Source organism: Lasioglossum baleicum, chromosome 12 (genome assembly GCF_051020765.1).
Source record: "Lasioglossum baleicum chromosome 12, iyLasBale1, whole genome shotgun sequence".
Lineage (NCBI taxonomy): Eukaryota > Metazoa > Arthropoda > Insecta > Hymenoptera > Halictidae > Lasioglossum > Lasioglossum baleicum.
The window spans coordinates 8,332,591-8,351,641 of NC_134940.1; the positions used below are offsets into that span (position 1 = coordinate 8,332,591).

General features: G+C 41.9%; 1 protein-coding gene across 4 annotated transcripts in view; it reads left to right on the forward strand.

The window, feature by feature from the left end:
• Zfh2 (Zn finger homeodomain 2) overlaps positions 1-19,051 on the forward strand; it is a 168,989-nt gene that overhangs the window by 132,025 nt on the left and 17,913 nt on the right. For 2 of the 4 annotated variants that reach the window (XM_076435574.1, XM_076435575.1), the window contains exon 6: positions 6,325-6,395. The exons of the other annotated variants lie outside the window; for them this stretch is intronic. In XM_076435574.1, the coding sequence (XP_076291689.1) occupies positions 6,325-6,395 (71 nt within the window). The remainder of the gene's footprint in view (positions 1-6,324; positions 6,396-19,051) is intronic. 4 annotated transcript variants of the gene reach the window in all.

The following is a 19,051-nucleotide window of genomic DNA, read 5'->3' on the forward strand; positions in this document are numbered from 1 at the left end:
TTCGTAATTGATTAGATGGTACTGAATAATGGTACAGCAATTTTTAGTGGTGACCCAGAGTCACTCCTCGACTGCTAAGGGTTAAAAGATGATCATCGTTACCTAACACCATCAAGCACATTACGAAATAACTTTCAGGCAATTATATTATACGTGAGAACATGTTGGCACAGTGAAAAATGGGTTCGAAAGACAATCAAAGTTAAGAACATTCATCAAGCTAATTGTGTCCCAGGGGAGCCGACGAGGTACGGTTAGGTTTTTATCAGCCGACACCGCCCACCCTCAGCCGATGCTATCAGGCTCTATTATCAAATCAAAATGATCAATCATCAGGGTCAATAACAAATACACGGTAAAAGTGGCTTTCTCGCCGATGTGGCAAACACAAAAGGCGATAGCCGGTTTTCAAGAGGGTCCGGTGAAAGGCTGTAGAAGTCACCGGGGGCGGATTCAGTGAGGGAAAGGTGGTGGCTTGTTCTCAAGCTTGGCCAGGGGTGTCTATCATACGTGAGCAAATGCGGGGATTGCCGGCCCGTAATCTGTATAATCGTTTGCCCGCGTCCATCGATCATGTTTTAACAATAAACTTAATATGATTTTGCGTCAAACTGCCTGGAAAGCTGGACACGGTCTATGCGAACGTTCCCAGCCCATCCCTCGACGCGCATATACACGGTTTGTGTAACAAAGGAAAATCTATTTCCACGGAAATTTCTTTATTTCTGTGAAAATAACACTGATTGTCCGCCAGACTGCGGATTTTATGCATTTATAACAGAATTTGTATGTATATCAGCAATATTTATTTCGAGAACGAAACAGCGCACACAAAATAATGCAATTATTTTTCTACCCGGTGGATCGAAGCATTTCCTTCAACCAAATAAGCTAGGAGCCCGGGTAAAATCAAATAGCCGTTCTTCGGCGAGCTAACGAACAAATAAAAATCCCTTCCGCACGTTACGTTTTCCGGTGCATTAGGCTCGCATAATGGCTCCGATGAAGGAGGCCCGCTAATGGTACGCGGGCGAAACGAGTCCCGAGGAAAACGGCAAACAATTTTCCCGCGCCCGGCGAATATAAATAAATGAAACGCGGGCCATATTTGCGTACGAGCGTGAGCCGTTTCGCAAATAAAACGCGAGGATTAAAGATGGGGCGGCGAGAGACGGTGTTTCGGTCGAAACAAGGAACGAGATGAGAGGCCAACAAGAAAAAAAAGGAACGAGCAGCTCTCCGATTCCGTTTGATTTTTGGGTTTGCATTGCTGCTCGCCGGCCCGGAAGAAAAGCCTTTTAGAGAGTTTTTCCAGCTGGGAAAGCCGGTCGAATGTTGCGCGCTCGCGTTCTCCAGTTTGGAAGGAGACTCCTATTCAATCCTCTCTTTCATTTCCGTGATTGCTGTTTTAAATAATTGCATCTCTGTACCAGGACTGTGGCCGTCACCCTTTCTCGGCTCGACTCGTTTGTGCAAAATATTTCGAATCGACCACGCCCGTTCCCTATTCACCCTCTGCGGGCACACGTAGTCATGTTTTTCATCGAGGCGCCCGGGTTCGACGAGCAACTCGCGATTTTTAATTAAATACCAGTATCGATGCCCCGGTATCGATGAAAAGAAAATTTTGGCATCCGGTCGCGCCACAACACGTTGCCAAACGAGGATTTATAAAATTGGCCATCAGCCGGCCGCTATCGGCGTGCATGCGCGAGCATCGAAAAAGTCATTGGCGGGATTGAAATGGCCGTTCGATCGTTTCCATGAAAATTAAATTCGCTTGATATTTTTCTTTTGAAAACACGAGAGACTCTCGTAGCCTTTATACGCGTGTTTTTTTTTTCTCGTTCTTTTTTGGGGAATCGGCAACGACCAGGTAACGCTTCGATGGAGACTCGGCAACCCTGGGAAATTAGAAGCATCTAAGGGACCCACCGCTTTTGAGGGTGTTGTGCCCTCGTCACTGGATATTTTTTAACGAGCTACCGTGGGGGAAAATATCATATTTCTGTAAAGGCTCCCCTCTTAGTTAATCCCCCTTGAATTTCAGTCACCATCTCGGCCCGGTAAACGATCGATCGCCTTGGAACCGTCTCTCTTCTATTGTCTCCGCCGCGGCGAGGATGGAACATGGGGAAACTGTTGGGAAAATTTACATTCTTGATCGCGTACCTGCGTCAACTTTCGTGACGGCCCTGACACGAACTGGAAATTACGCTTTGCCTGATGAAATAAAAATTAGAGAGGCTACGAAACAGTCGACGATGCAAACAATTTCTCCTTTCATGAAAGACCGTCAATCTAATCGCTACATTAAGTAAAACTAAGATTATTCCTGTGGCTACAGATCGTAAGAAAAATTGTTTACAAGCAGACGACAGTCGCCGGGGCTCCAAAACAACAGTCGTCGAAGCAAACAATTTTTCCTTTCCATAAAGATCGTCAATCTATTTATTATCAGGGGTAAAACCAACGTCAAAAAAAAGCAGATAGAAGCATAAAAACAGTCTATTCTTTAGCACAGATCGTAAGAAAAATTGTTTATAAGCAGAAGACTGTCGCCAGGGCTCCAAAACAGCAGTCGACGATGCAAACAATTTTCTCTTTCCATAAAGATCGTCAATCTATTTACTACAATGAGTGAAAACCAACTTCAAGCAGAAACACACATCGAAACAGTTTATCCCTGGGCACAGATCGTAAGAAAAATTGTTTATAAGCAGACGACTGTCGCCGGGGCTCCAAAACAACGGTCGTTGATGCAAATCGGTGTCGTAGGCGTGTCGTTCTTTACCAAATCTCGGTCGGTGACCGTGTGTCCGTTACGCTAGAGATTACGACCGGTCGGGGTGCTACGAAAGATAAGGGTCGAAGCACACCGGCGCCGCGTCGAGAGACAAGAAGCGAGACTCGTGGCCGATTTTTCGTTCGCCGCGGAATCGGTAGAAAAGGAAAGTCTCCGATTGACAATGCTCGCCAACAAAAGTGTCTCGTGTTCCGCGAAGACCGCTCTGTGTTCCTTACGGGGGCGAGTTCGCAAAACTGCGATAGAGGTGGCGAATAAAACAAGGACAAGGGAGGGGGGGTTTGTGTCTAAACGTAAAAGAGGGATAGGAGAACGGTGGTGGCTCGTCACGTATCACGCAGCGGTGGCTGTCGTGTTTCGTGCGAACCGGCCCTCATGATTTGAAACCGTTTGGTGGAAGCAGCAACGAGACAACGACTTCGCGAAAAGAGGAGGAGAGGAGAGAGAGCCCGAGATGAAGAAGAAAAGCGAGAAAGGGGGGCAAATGAAAAGAGAAGAGGCAGAGAACGGGGCAGATAGATAGAGAAAGGGAGAGTGAGAGAACGAAAGAGAAGTAGAGGGGAAAAAGGAGGGTGGGGGAGAGAATGAGAGAAAAGGAAAGAAGCCCGGAGTGCTAAGCCCGATGCGAGAGTGGCCAGGCTAAGCCCAAGGCAGAAAGAAAGGTTTTATCTGCTCGCAGTTATTTATCGCTTTCCGTTGTAGCGCTGTCGTCGGGGCACGACCAATCAGAAGTCAGTATCCCTGGGTACCAGTCCGCGCCATCCGCATACATTATCGTGCGGAGCCTCGGCCATTGTCTTTCCACCGTTGTAAATCACATTTTATTCCCTCGCTTACGGTTTCGTTTTATTTATTTGTCGGAGAAACGTATCGCTACCGTACTCGTGGCCAAGGGGCGCGCGCGCGCCAACCGCTCGCGTTCTTCGCTATAAACGCTATAAACGCGCGCATACACACACACGCAAACAGAGACAGAAAGAGGGAGAGAGAGAGAGAGCTGCAGGGAGCTATACACGGGGACACGTATGAGGACACACACGGATCGGCTAGCACGGGGGAAGACACACGGTCACCCGATGGAAACACACGCTTCCCCGTGAAATCCGTGTAAGGGGAACACAGACGCATATAACCGAGAGGGTACTGTCGTGGCACTTGCTTCGCCTCTACCCGGGGCCCCCCTTGCAGTATGTGTGAGAGGGGGTTGTTGGAGGCAGCGACCATACGACTTCGATTTTTATTAAGCACCCGGACCGACCGACCGACCGACGTCCTCGTCCTCGTCCTCGTCGTCGTCCCCGACGACGACGACTGTTTAACTAAATTCCATCGCGAGATCACCCTGCTGCTTCGTGCATCTCTCCCCAACTCCCCTTCCCTCCCTTCTGCTCTACCTCTTGCGTTTTTTCTTGCGCCCCTCACCCCCCTACTACCTTTCTTTGCGAACCTTTTTTTCTGCACGCTTCGCAGGAATAAAAGTGAAAGGATCACCGATGTATGATTTACGGAAACGTTGCTGATGAAGCTGCTTTCCGATTCATTCTCGGCTACCCCGAGCCACGGGCCCCGCAAACACTTCTCTCGCGGACGCGCGGATCTTTACGCAAAGTTAAAATTGTTCGGATCAATTGCAAAACCAGAAGACAGATTACGATTTCTTTTTTCGTTTAACGCTGCTAATAAATTGAGAATATATCAATGTCTTATGAAATACTCTGTTTTATAAAGTTCTGTGTAAGCATAACATATCGACATTTTCTTCTTAATGAAGCCAAAATTTATTGCTGCAACTACCACTTATCTCTAACTACTTCACAAGGTACAACTTAAAAGAAAAAAAGCTGGATACAATTATTCAGCTATTGTTAGTTTTAAACACATGCTTCTGTGCACGATACCGAAGCACGAGCTTAAGCAAGAGTCGATGAAAATTTTCATTAGTCGTCATTTTAATAAACGTCCATTTTAAAAAAAAAAAACGAAATTAATCGGTTCTTTATTCGCGTTTCGCGTGAAATAGCGTAGTAAATCGGAGATTTGCATAAATGTATATTTATTACTCGAAGAGATCATACGCAGTGGTTGGTTTATTTTGAATCAAGAATCGGTTCGAGCCCCGACTGGTTTTAATTTAAATTTTAGAGGCTTTTTTGTCACTATGGGTACATTAAAATGGCAGGGCTGCATGAAGGTTGAGATCTTACCTGAAACGATTGCAAAAGTAGAACACTTTAGTTAATATCTTTTATCGACCAGCGATTTCATACGCGCAGTTTGCGCCGCATGTTAATTATAGGTTGCGTTACCTTACGCCGATACTTAACTATGTACAGTGTTGCCGTACAACACAAGACGAAGTACTTCGCTCACGGAGAAGAGAGTCAGGGTTTCGCGAAGTTTCGAACAAGAAAAGTAAACCATTTCATACAAACAGCGTTTCTCTTCAAGTCCACCATTTATATGTATAATTCAATACACTCCATCGTCTTTACGCGTGCTTACAACAAACAATTTTACGTATCTGATACCGTATACAATTACAATTTTCACCAGATATCCAGAATTTCTCAACCTGTTTTCTTATTATTAAGAATCAAGAGATTTATTTTATTAGGATGTTACTATTCAATTTTTATACCATTATAAAATAAATGACTAGATGTGTGAGCGAAGACTTATTTTAATCAGTAGACTGCTGATTTTTGTGCAAAAGAAAATTTGTCTGGTATTTATTAAAACGAAGAAATAAGCTTGTATTTAATCCTTGTGTTTTGCAAGTTGCTTGTAATTTTCTCCAACAACCGTTTCATGTAAAAATTTTGTTTTTGTGTAAAGGTCCGCAGTCTGTTAATGAGGATACAGGTTGCGATGAATCTCCGAAGCGATCGTGTGTCAAAGGACGGATTTCATGTTCGGCAAACTGGTATCGTCGCGTTTCGATGCTTCTTTACTAGCAAAGTATAAATCACGTAACACAAACGTCTCCGTGTTCGGTATGAACTGGACTCTGCGTGCCAAGAACGAAACGACAATCGTCTGCGATATGAAAATGAAGAGCGATATTATTGATCCGAACTACTTGAACGATCAGCGTTCAATGTTTATTATTATTCGAACAAGCCTGTAGCGCGAGCGAAAATGCGAGTGCCGGTTTCCAAGGCAAACAGAGTGAAACGTCTGTAAATGAATTCTACATGTTCACAACGGAGGCGTCGGTTTCGAGGCGAGAGAGAGTCTGGCCTGCTCTGTAGTTTCTCCGAATCAGTTCAGAAATTATAATGACGCGACCTGTTATACTGTTACTGATTTCCGAACGCATTTCTCGAAGTAACATTCAAGTCGATCGAGTTGTATTCCCTTTGGTGGTTACGACAATTTTCTTCTCGTACATGTAGAGATCGTATCGTTGCTCTTTACTAAAAAGTATTGTCTCGTGTGTCAGAAAGAATTAAGCTTTTTTATAAAAAAAATAGAGAACCATCATCAAGACCGAATAAAACATCAAATGCTTGTGATAGTTTCAGCGGTGCAAGTAGACCATGCAGGCCAGGTTCTCTCCCAGCCTCAGTCGCGTCCTGGCCATCAACAGGTCAGTAACAACGATAAACATTCAAATTTTTTAACCCGTAATCCGATGGTTACCACGGTGAAGCGTAATACTGTGTCTGCATCTTTTGGTATTCTTGTATTTTTGTTGAGCATGCTCAACACGTTGGCCGCCGTGTCGCCCATATTTGGGTGACGAAATTGCTCGTCCAGAAAATGAATTTTTGCCCTGATGATCGAGTGTACCGAATTTGCTTACGACCTGCGAAATGCAGCGGAATTGAAGAACTAATTAACATCATAAATCTTAACTTCTCTGTTTTCTTTATTTTCACTGGTAAATTGCTTCGATTTAATCTAATTCCTATAGATGCCGACTCGGCGGTCAACGTATCTCATTTTTGTTCATATTTTATCAGTGGCATCGATAGCATGTGGAATAAGTATAAACTATAATTTTGTTTGGGGCACTATATGCAATTTTGAACGCTTGTCCTTTTTGCTAAATGTTCGATTCAATTGAATTTTTATGTCGATTTGATTTCATAAAATATTGACGCGCAACGCTGAATATAATAAGAATTTATTCTACGACGGGTTATATTTTTACGCAGAAATAAATTCGTTCGCATATGTGTAGCTTGTATGTAGAAAACCACAATGGCCGATTACAAGGCGTAAACGCAATTGTTTATTTAATTGGTGTCGGCGTAAGAGAAAGCTGCCGGACACGGCTGTGCCAGTTCTGATACCTTACGTATCGTGGCTTGATCGTATATTCTCCGATAAAGCTACTTAATTGTTTAGTTGCCTCTAGTATTCCTCCAGAGTATCGTTCATTTCCCATGGATACGTATAATCAAAGACAAGAACTTTAAAACAATAATACTACTCTAGCGGTGTATTGCGAGGGGGAATTCTAAAAGATTTCCTGCAGTTTATTGCAAATTGTAACCACATGTATAGTGCCGTGGTAGCAGGTTTCAACTCTTGTATTCATTGTTGCGTGAAGTTACATTTCAGCTGATAGATCGTTGGGACTTCCGTAAACAAAATTCTTTAGATATTCGCAGAACAGCCGAATAAAATATTCAACACAGAAAATATAATCGACAAAAATCATTTTGTTTAAAATATGAAAAAAATAGTTTGTACGAATTTCTACGAACTTGTTCATTCATCCACCCGTCGAGTCCGAGACGGTCGAAAAAATCGGCGGAAGCTTAAATCATTGTAATCCATTTTCACGGTCGTTTCTGCATACCAGCCCCCAGCGACAGAATCGCCACTCTAATTACTTCCACGAGCCCCCATAAGCCACGTCCGCGTTTTTTTCCTCGTACCGGTAGCTGCCTCCCCAAGCGACTTTTTTTCATTGCGTGCAAAATTAGTCTAACCTCAAATTAGTTGCCCGCCTACCCTCGAAGCCTCCCTTGGTTCAGTTTTTTTTTTTTTTGCTCTCTACGAAACTCGAAACCTGTACAGCAACCTTGTTTTGAATTACGTCGCGCGACCAGAAGCTTTTTTTTACCGTTTTCCCCTCCCTTTCGGTTCCACTCGAGCGTGCCTCACCCTCCATGCAAATCAGCGTATCGCGAATCTCCCGCACCCCGTGTCTAAGGGCGTGTGTGTGTGCACCATGACTCCTCTTTCGAAAGGAAATACTCCAGCCGAACAGCCAAACATCTCTCTTTGGGGGTTTGTTCATATCGCCGTTCAGATGGGGTTGAATTAACCTGTCGCGTGTCGACGGACTAACACAAACCATAACACGCCTATACAAATGGTAAATAGCAGATATTTTAACAGTAAACCTACTCATACGCGCGTGTTCCCTTAGAAAAATGACAAGATTGATTTTATTTAGACTTCGTGCTGCTCCTATTGTAATACGCGCTTTACTAAGATATCTATACAATCATTTCTTATGAAATCATTTTTATTATAAACCATGGTACAATTGGCTATGGGATGATTCCATAGTGCTACAGATCATGTAAAACTGAACAACAGAAAAGAATGAAGTATGTGAAAATGAACGCAACGCAAGTTTATCAGTCAGGAACCTCGACCCCTAACACGACCCAAAAACAGTCAAGTCTGCTTGTTGTCATGCGCATTTGTAATCTTCCGCATTGTACCAAACAATATGCACACATTCAGCTTCAGAATAATTTCAATGCGTATTACCATCGTCTACTATTATTCACCGTGTTAAGCTGCTACTGAAACCTTTTCCCGTCATTTACTAAAAATAACTTTGTACATATAAATATGTGTCTACAGTGAGATCTGAATTATTACTACACACTACACAGGATTAGTTGAATATTTAATACTGAACCTACCGAGCACAAAAGGCGATTAAAAGGTCTCAACATGTAAGAAGTACACGGCTCTATTTACTTACATTTTGTGCAATTTTTGTTATAACGTATGCTTGGAGAAAGAAACTTATCGACTCGATTTAACAAGGAAAAAGAAAAATATACATTTTCTGTAAATATTCTACCGTATATTCCATATACAGTAAGTGCATTTCCAGTGCAAATGTGCAAACCACAATCTACCTCATAACCAGAAAGATGAAGTAAGAAATCGTCTAATAAACGAGAGCCACGATGGTCTACGAAAGTGGAAGGATATCCAATTATCGCTCGTCAGTAGTCACGACATCCGATAGCGCTGGAATTGCAAAAATAAATTCCTTTGTTGACTGAGAGAGGTGGGACATTGTCAAAGAAGGACAAGACGACGAGGGGAGGTTAAGGGTGGGGGATGTGGTGTCAGGGAAGGCGGTAGGTCCAATAATAAAACGTCTCTGCTTTGAACTTCGGGTCGGCAATTCTTGTTGTCGAAGTTCGATCAGCTTGAAACGAGGCGAAACGCGACGAGCAGACGAAAAATAAGGCGAAAAAGAAAGAAAAGCGACATGGGGCGGAGGGAGTTGTGGAGAGGAAAGGCGGGCAAAGGTGACGGGAAAGGTGAAATGCAGGTTGTTAGATGGCTGAAATTATTCTTTCCGGAAAGTCTCTCTCTCCGTGTATCAAGGTGCACGGCGATCCCGGTGACATATCGACTAAACAGCGTATCACGTTCGATGAGAGACGGCGTGGAGCGTGAAATCGACGTTCCGATCGAAACACTTCCATCTTCCCAGCTCAGCCCGCGCCGCGCCGCGCCGGTCTTTTCGCAATCGTTCCTCGAGGTATCTCGTGACTGTTAGAACCGTGTCTGGGTGGGCCGAATCCAACGTGTATCAAAATGTCACGGCGAGACACGACAGCTCGTCGTCCGGATTAAAACGTTCTAAACGGAAACGATAGTAATTGCTCGAGAGAAATAATCTTCCCCGTTCAATTTTGCGGACGATGCGTCATTGCCAATGAAACGAGCCACGCGAAACATCTGCGACTCTTGCGACTTTCCAGTGGCGAACGTCCTCGGTGACGCGGTCCAATAAACTTTAACTGCACTTATGCGTTCCAATAAGCGATGGACGTACAGATTTGCCGTGCTTAACAGGAATTTCGAAATTGTTCCTCTTTGTCCAAAAATGTGCGGACGATTAAACATTTCTTCCGTCCCAGAATAATTCCATTGTATATGATTTTGTTCATTTTATGGATATGAAATTGATGTAATATCTCATACAGTACTTAAATGTGTGGTAATTGATTTGATACCAAGGTACTATATAAAATAATTCGAGTGCTAAGGGTTAATTTTCAATTAAATTTTATGTGCTCTAGTTTATTACGCTATTACTAGACTTTTTATACTTTCATGACAAAAATGAATAGATGAAATACAGCAGTAAAAAAGAATAGTTTATTATTTTTTAAGTTGACTGAAAGAGAAAATACATTTGGTTCCCACAATTGACTTGGACAAATTTTATTTTGCATACAGATCGACCAGTATAGTTAAAAGAGATCATAAATTGAAATCTGAATACATGTTCTACTAGTTCAGTGAAAGAAGATAATAACAGCTGTCTACGCGGTTGGAAGTTGACTAGTAATTGGAAAAGTGATAATTTGCAATCAGACAATTTGCGCACCTCGGTATTTGCGTACGGCACGTGCGGCTCTAAGGAGAACACGTGGCGTAAAATGATATACACATAAAATGCCAGCCTACAAAGTAAGAAGAAAGATTAGAACGATGATTATTTTATCTGTTAATAGACGGCTCTCGTACAATGCACGATATTCAAGGCGAATGACCGTTTCGCGCATTGTCCAAGGTCAGGGGTTATCCCTGACTCTGCCACGCGTCACCTCTTTGAAAAAAAAACTCTGTAATGATTGTTCGTGACACGAAGCTATTTTTTTCGTCGCCTCCCATCATAAGAACTGTGGCAATCGTGTGTCCCGTGATATAGGAGAGTACAAAGCAGGCATATAATCCGAATACATTTGCAAGAATCAGTAAAATGAGTACGCATTTTCCTGCGATACACTTCGAATAATGAAAGGTGTCTTTCAGAAATGTAAGGAAACTAATTTCTTGCCCTACCGAGCAGACACTCTTGTAATAACAATTTCGACGAAAAGATTAACAAGAATGACGTACCTTCGAAACGTCACGATATGTGCAATACGTGCAAAAACAAGTCGGAATGTCGTTACTGACGATAATGGTAGGCTTGTCACTGGATCAAATTTTATGGTTATTTTAGAGTACGTGAGAAATACTTCCTTTTAAGCAGTAACTAAATTAGAATTTTCATTGTACTTTTGTTTCTCATTTTTCTACAAATATATTAAAAACTGTGAATTCCCATTGATATCCATAATCGGAAACTAAATAAATGATCGAATTGCAACAAACGGAATAAAAAAAATGTAAGATAACATAGTCATTTTGTGGAAAATACAATGTTGTCTACTTGTAGAAACTATAACACAGAACTTATTCCTCTGTCATTCGAAGGCTCTTTCTTATTAGGGGTACGCGACCTATCATCGGCCTACCTTGACAATACGGTAGCAACCCCTGGCGGTACCTCGTCATTACTTCTAACTGGCTTAAGTTTATTCGTGCATGACATTGAACAAGAGGAAATGTTTCGTTTTTGTAAAGATAGTTTCTATAGTAAAATAGTACCCTCGATATGTTCGCATATGTTCAATCGACAAATGCGAGCTACTGTATACCGTTCCACCTAAATATTCGAACTAGCATAACTATCCCAAAATTGTTAGGTCGTCCGGAAGAGTTTCGCGTGCACGGTGTTTTTCTTATCCCCTTTCCTAGAAATAAAATCTTTGATGAGTTGGCGAATAAACGGTCTTCCAGTGGAATTTTTCTATGGCAATATAGTTGAACAAGTGTGACAAAGTATAGTACACACTCCGGAAGAGTAGAATTCTTTTACTTTATAAAAAGAACGTGAAGGCTTCATAATTTAAAGGCAACAGTTACTTGGACTCAATCTTATTGGGAAAACAGGCAAGTTTATATTCTTTTTATTTTTAAATCACGTAACATGTTGATGTTTTTAAGATTTTTAAAAATGGGGTTGCACGATGTGATTAAGTAAGAATTATTACGCCAGTTTATCCGATATTTCGACTAAGAAGTACGGAATATGAAAACAGCTGGGTGGCCTCTAAAAAAATATACTACCCCTGCTGCGTACGAACAGCCCCTCGATATAAGTTTTTTTTTACCCCATGAAATATCCTCACCCACCCCATAATTCGACTCTTCTCGCTCTGCGTGACTATCGCGCATGGTTATTACCAAAAAAGGGGGGCAGGCATTAGTACCATCCTCCCTCCCCTTCGTGACGCCATAAATATAAAAATATCCCTAACCCCTGGGACAACTTCCTATCATCCGTGTGAGAAAACGTGGCGCGTGGAAAATACGATTCGAAACCGACATATGGAACCTCGTTTGTTTACCGCGAATCAACTAACGTTCCCCCCGTTTAAAAAACGAGCTGCTCGTTACAAAATCAATCTCAACATCGCGCAAAAAAGTCGCGTCAAAATGTATTTTGAATATTCAAAATATACACTACGTACTTACGTTGTGTATCAACAAAAAAATGATTGCATGTACGTGCTAGAATTATTAACCCTTTGAACCTGAATGGTGACGTTGAGATGCTTCTAGAAATTACTATACTAATTTTCTAATAGTCAACTCGTATTCGTTCTTGAACGTATAACGTGCAGTTTTAATAAAATTATTCAATAAATAATTTGTTCAGGGCTCGAAGAGAGGCGGCGTCTGGTGCCCCTTTTCTGCTTTACAGAGGACAGGGGGGTTCGTAGAAGGGTGACAAAATCACCCTTTCCACGTATCCGTGCGTGCCGCAAGGGACGATAGCAAAAAATAACCGAGGTATACCGCATAGCCAGCAGTGCCTCCGGGAGTATAACCCTGCTAATGTATCCCAGTGAAACTTATTGTTGTACGCTACACCTTTTCCCTCCCGTTCACATCTTTCCTTTTTTTTTCTCGGCCTCGCCGCTACCCCTAAACTACCTCGTAAGGGAACGCGTCCCTCTGTATTACGATCTACATTCATTAAGACGTCATTCTGCAGCTCGCAATTTCAACTGTACCGTAGTACATTTTAAAAATCGAAACAAGATAATCAAAAATATCATAAACTATACATGCTGCTTTTATATTATACTATATTTCTTATTTGGGAGAAGAAACTTTAATTGTCTAACTCGTAAAGTGGAGTGGGGTAAGTGCGCACTAGTTTTTGCAAAGTTGGACTTTAAACTGATGTATTTTCAGTCTGGTATTTAAAAACTTAACGCTTGTGGTATCATACTCTTGCTACAGTTATCACTGATGAATTAGTATTATGTAGAATTCTAATTTTGCTTGAAAATTATCATTTTGATAGGATATTGTACAAAGTGTCAAGGTGTCTCTGAGAGTTAATAAAAATGCTTTCGAACCTTGTTTCAAGTGCTACGGGGCAAAAAAAGAATTATTATCAAGCCTGCTACAAAATGCTTTTTATTGCATTAAATATATTATTTAGTTTTATAGTTACGATGTTTTGACACACTTACCCCACTCCACCTTATGTCACGTCAATGCCTGGTTACTTATAGTTAGACTGCGGATCTTTATGCAAAATAAAAATGTTCCGCAGCGATTGTAAGCAGCAGGATTAAAATAAAAATTCATTTCATCCCCTAATATTTTTTTACACCTAAGGACAATGTAACACTATTTTTAGATTTTTTTAATTTTTCACTGTTTTATATTTCACTCAGCCAATTTCTTCACAAATGCAGAAAAATCCGCATTCTACTTGCAATAATTATAAATTGATTCACATCTATGTGAAAACGCACTCAAACTGAGAGGACTAATGACTACAATTTTGTTTTAGTTCGCCAATGGAACGGCGTAACGCATTATACTGTAACAATAGCAGATGAAATAAGGCGCATCCTATTAGTCCGTCTAATCTCGTAAAACATGAAATGTGAATCATCGGATATTGTCGCAAAACCGCAAACGCCTTCGCCAAATGTTTCCCCAGCGATTCGGACATTAATTGCCGGCGTGCTGTAGCGGGTGTGCGAAAAGAAAAAGAGTCACGGTCTGACAAAGGCTGCGAGGAAGAAGCGGCCGCTATGGAGTCATAAACATGAGTTATATTGGCTGTTAGATAGTTGAATCTCAGTATTCTGTGGCACGCTTTTGGTCCGTTAATATCTTCATTACTAAATCATTCCCGCCCTCGACCGTGTTCACGGGTTCCTCATACCAGCGCTCTGATAGACAATCACGTGGATGGGAATTTCTGGATTCTACCCTAAGTATAACCATTTTCATCCGCCGCACATCTTCCTCTATGACGGACCATATTCGATGGTCGGAAAGCCGTGCTATTTCTTCGCGAAGATATTGGAAACCTAAGAAAGCTAATAAGACGGCATCCTCTCGATATGGGAACAGAAAAATTAGAGTTCCAACAGTTATTCATTATTTTACATTTTACGTAGGAGTCATCAAACCGCTTCCAAGCCTTACTTTTGTTTAAAATGTTTCAATAAAATCGATTTAAAGAGTGACGACTCTGAGGCGCCACACACTGGGCCCGATTGAAGAAGCACGCGAAACCACTACAGATATTGAAATGAAAGAACTAAATATTTTAAAAAATAATTCCTTGTCAATGATTTAATATATTTCACATTTCTTTAACCGTGTTTATTAATTTCTTTAATTGAATTGTGCAAAATGTGAAAATTGATTTTTCCCAGAATGTCGCGTGCTTCTTCAATCGGGCCCAGTGTGCGCCACTAAAACTCAGAAGACTTTAGAATACGTAGAAGACTTTTAGAAGAAACTTTAAAGTAGAAGGTGGTGCTATACCATTATTCGAACTATTTAGTACATTATCAAATTTTTGTACCTCATAAATTACTAAACGTTTCAGTATTGTACGCGAAGAATGTACAAAATCATATTTTGTTTGCAAGTGCAAGTGTGTTTATAGAATATAAAATATTATTTTAACTACAAAAACAAAAATTTATACAAACACCCACAATTCCACGGGCTAATTATCGTGGTGAAGTGTGAAGAGAACGATAAACTGTCGAGAATTCAGCAACTGGCATAAATCGGTTTGCTATTCGCCTCGTCGAGAGGATTTCCATATAATAAACGTTAGCTGGCCGTGGCAGCGTTTGTCCGAGGAAAATATGCGGAAAAGAAGTCCGAGCGAGCGGTTTTACTGTTCACGTTGAACAAAGGCTGGGTTTAAAGCGGTCTCGATCGGGCATTATACTGAAAAATTGCATGAAAAGTACGTGTCCGGCCGACGAACGAGTGGAAAATAACGGATCCGTTCTCGAGTCCAGAAAAGCATTCTTTCCATTTCTCCCCGTCCACTGACATTCTAGCTAGTACTGTCGCGAGCCTGCTTTCTACGGAGAATTAAATGGCAGAGACCTTAAATTAAACCGTTCATACGGAGGCGCACGTGAAGCCTGACACTAGCGATCGTTCGCATTGACCCGCGTCTGAACAGTGTCACCGTGTCGCATACAAATCGCAAAAATGCATGCAAAGGTTGCACGCGCACGCAGAAAATCACAGAAGCAAAATTCATACCGTACCGAGTGAATGAGATCGAGGGCAGAAATGACTTGTAAAACGCATCCTACTCGTGATAGATAACGTGATTCCCTCCGCGACTCGAGACAAGAATAAATGAATAAATGTTAAACAACTTAGGGACTCGTAGCTCGAGCGTATTTATCGTCCTCTAAACTGATTTTTAGCATCGATCCAGTTACATTCTGCTATTATTAACCCCTCGCCGTATTTTAACGAGTCTGACTCACGATGAAGATTTTAACAAAGTCTAACGAGTATGAATTTTACGCGTTTCTTTTTAGATGAGATAAAATTTGATTCGTTTGTGATAAATAGACTGCGGATCTTTATGCATTTATTACAAAAATGTGCACGTACAATATAAAGCAGCGGAAATGTTAAAAATATTTAAGGGCATCAATCTATTAATATTAGCTTGATAGGATAATTAAAAGAAGACTGCAATTGTTATTTGGCTCCTGTGTCCTGCAATCAATGCGAACATTTTTTATTTTCCATAAAGATCCGCAGTCTGGTAACAAATATTTAAGCGTCAAAATAAATATAGCCATACGAAAAATATAAATTTTCTGTAACTGTAAAGAAAATGTTACGACGAGGGGTTAATATGTCGAATTATTTTCATTTTTATATTGCATGATATTATAATGTAACACGATCTTTGCGAAGAGGAGAGAAGAAAGCTGCGTTATAGTGGCCGTAATTATGTAAATCTGCGCAGTGTATCCGAAGCGGGCAGTAGCGGGGCGTTGAAAGAAGTAAAGCGACGGATTTCAATGGTCGTTTGAAGCTCATTAAGAGTCGGAGTAGAAATAAAAGGGCCAGAAAAGATCGCGTTAACGACGTGCTTGACAATTAACCGCGACGGAAATAAGGTGGAATGAAGAGTGGGAAGGGGAAAGGACGGGAAGTGTAGGGAAGGAAGAGAGGTCTTCCTGTCGTCGGGGACGACGGGGTCCGGCCGGCCGGGGACAATTAATTAACGCCGTCTTAGCCGTTCAATTTAGGGCGCAAACGAGTTGAATCCTGGCTTACCGAGAACAGCCTGTACAAACGTCCTTCCGGCGGCTGCAACCTGTTGCTAGGGAACCAAAGAGGTGGTAGAAGAGGAAACACGAGGACAGGGTAGGATGATGCCCACGGTGGCTGATAGGGTGGCAGTGATGCTGCGAGCTGGCAATTAAGCCATCAACCCCTTAATGAATGAACTCCGTTCACAGACGCCGACCTCTGGCAACCCCATTAGCTAACTAACCCCGAGTTATTTGCATATCTGTCGGCGAGGGTGGATCGCTCAGATTCACCGAGACAATTACCAACGACTTCATGGTCAGGTGCTTAAAGGCTTAAAAGCCGAGGAATCCTTAAAGAGGTCCCGCCAGCTGATAATCGCGCCACTGGTATTTACTTTTTATCTGTCGGCTAACGAATCGAGCACCTCGATACGCTTATTTTAATTAACGGCTAATGGTCAATTTGCACCAATACCTCTCGCGCGTTGATTTATAGTCCTCGGCGCACCGTTTTGCATACGTAGGCGCTTAATATGTCGTCAGTATCGTTTGCACTTCGAGTATTCAGGTTGCGAATCAAGTTGCTAAGTTGCTGTCATTATGTTTCCAGTTGCAACAAATTTCCTGAACGGTTGTATCCATCTTTTTTTTACATAGATTGCAATAAAAATGATCTCACAAAATTACGAGTAAAGATACGTATTTGCATATAATTGTGGTAAATTAATCCAGAAAAGTCGATTCCACACAGACACGCGCAGTCCGCTTATTACAAGCGGAACGAGAACGAAATGCAAGATAATATTTCAATGCACATGCACCGTAACCCGTATTAGCGCATGGGTGGTAAACGTGATGGACTGTTTCCGGCCGGCGTTAAGAAGTATTTAATTAGTACAAGTTAACATGGTCGTCTATCGCCCTGCTCAATTTCACACACGAGCATACCCCGCATCGCCGTGGAATAAAAGATTCTGTCTTGGGGCGTGAAAAACACGATGAGATAGTTCAGCTCTTTTACCACGTGGGTCGGCTTATCTGCGAAGACGATCTTCGGACGCAGTCCGAGCACATTTTTTTTCTACGTGGGCTCCTCTACCAGGACAAGAACTTCGCGTGCGCCATTTTTTAAGTATTTTATAATTATTCGACGAATACTTTGTAGTTCATGTGTTCTCTGACTTGTTGAAAATATAGATGATCACTAGACTGCGGATTAACAATTCCGTAGAAGTTGAGGCTGATACATTGATGTTCGTGAATACTTTTAATTGATCTACTATTGTGTGAATTACACAGACAGTAGGTCTTCGACTTACGCGGTTAATTAATTCAATCGCTGTAAGTTCATCAATACATCCTCATTTGAAAGGAAAATTCAAATAAACCAATTATGTTCATGGAAAATTTATCACTCATAAATAAGTTTTCTGATTCGTTTCTAAGAATGCGCGTAAGTCGAGGACTTACTGTATTTTCATGACAAATGAAATAAATTCCGCAGTCCAAATAGTACAAACTCACTTGACTTTCTAGATTATTTCCTGTTTCTACTAGAGTGTTGAGAGCACGCTGGAAAATGCACGGAAATTTTCGAGACACCCAGTACACACGGTTGAGAGTGTCGGAACAGTCGCATGAAAATTGGACGAAGTGAAATAGCGTCGAATTAGTGAAAAGGCGAATCTCGAAAGGGACGAGTGTTTGTCGTATCTGCACCATTCCGGGGCATCGCGTGCCGAGACGCACTTTGTCCACCTAACTCCCTATACCTTATCCAGTCCTTAACGCGGGAACGCTAATTCGTTGATTATCCTAATGACTGTCAGGGAACCAGCAGGAAAGAAGAAAACCACGTACCGTGACCCCTTTGCTTAATTTATTCCGAGTAGCCCCTTTGAACTCACCGACGACGGCGTTTGCATATTCTAAGGATTTCGAGCGCCCCGAGTCTGCTCTCTCCTCGCCGATATGATTACGCCATTCCTGGCCGGCTGATTCCCCAATTAACCAAGCATTCAATCAATATCGGGGGGAATTAAACAACCAACATGCCTCGCCGGTGCGTTACTACCCGCCCTCTACCCTGGAAATCTTCATTGCTTATTACGGCACCGAGCCATCTAATAGTTACATGCGCAAGTCTTGATCACGATAGGGCTTCTTAATCTTTCCAGACAAATCTGACGACCTAGTTTCTCACTTCCTCTCGTCTATGCTTTGTTCCATTGCGTGGCCAACCCAAGATATTCCCGAAGATTCAAATGTCACCCATTTTGTTACAAACTCTTCATCAACACGCGTCCCTCGAACGCTCGATCGTGCGAGAAAACATTCAACATAAAATTATTACAGTGAGACAGAAAAATGGTACAAAGTGCTGCAAGTAAAAAAACGAAGTTTGAAGAATAAGCGAAATCACTAAATTGCGAAAAAGTGTAAGGTTCGCGATACTGCGAAACGAATGAGCATAAATACAATTGATAAGTGAAAGTGGCGTATTAAGATGACAGTAGCGGGCGCAAAGGGGAAATAATAAACGGTTTAGCAGCGCGAAAGAGGCTTG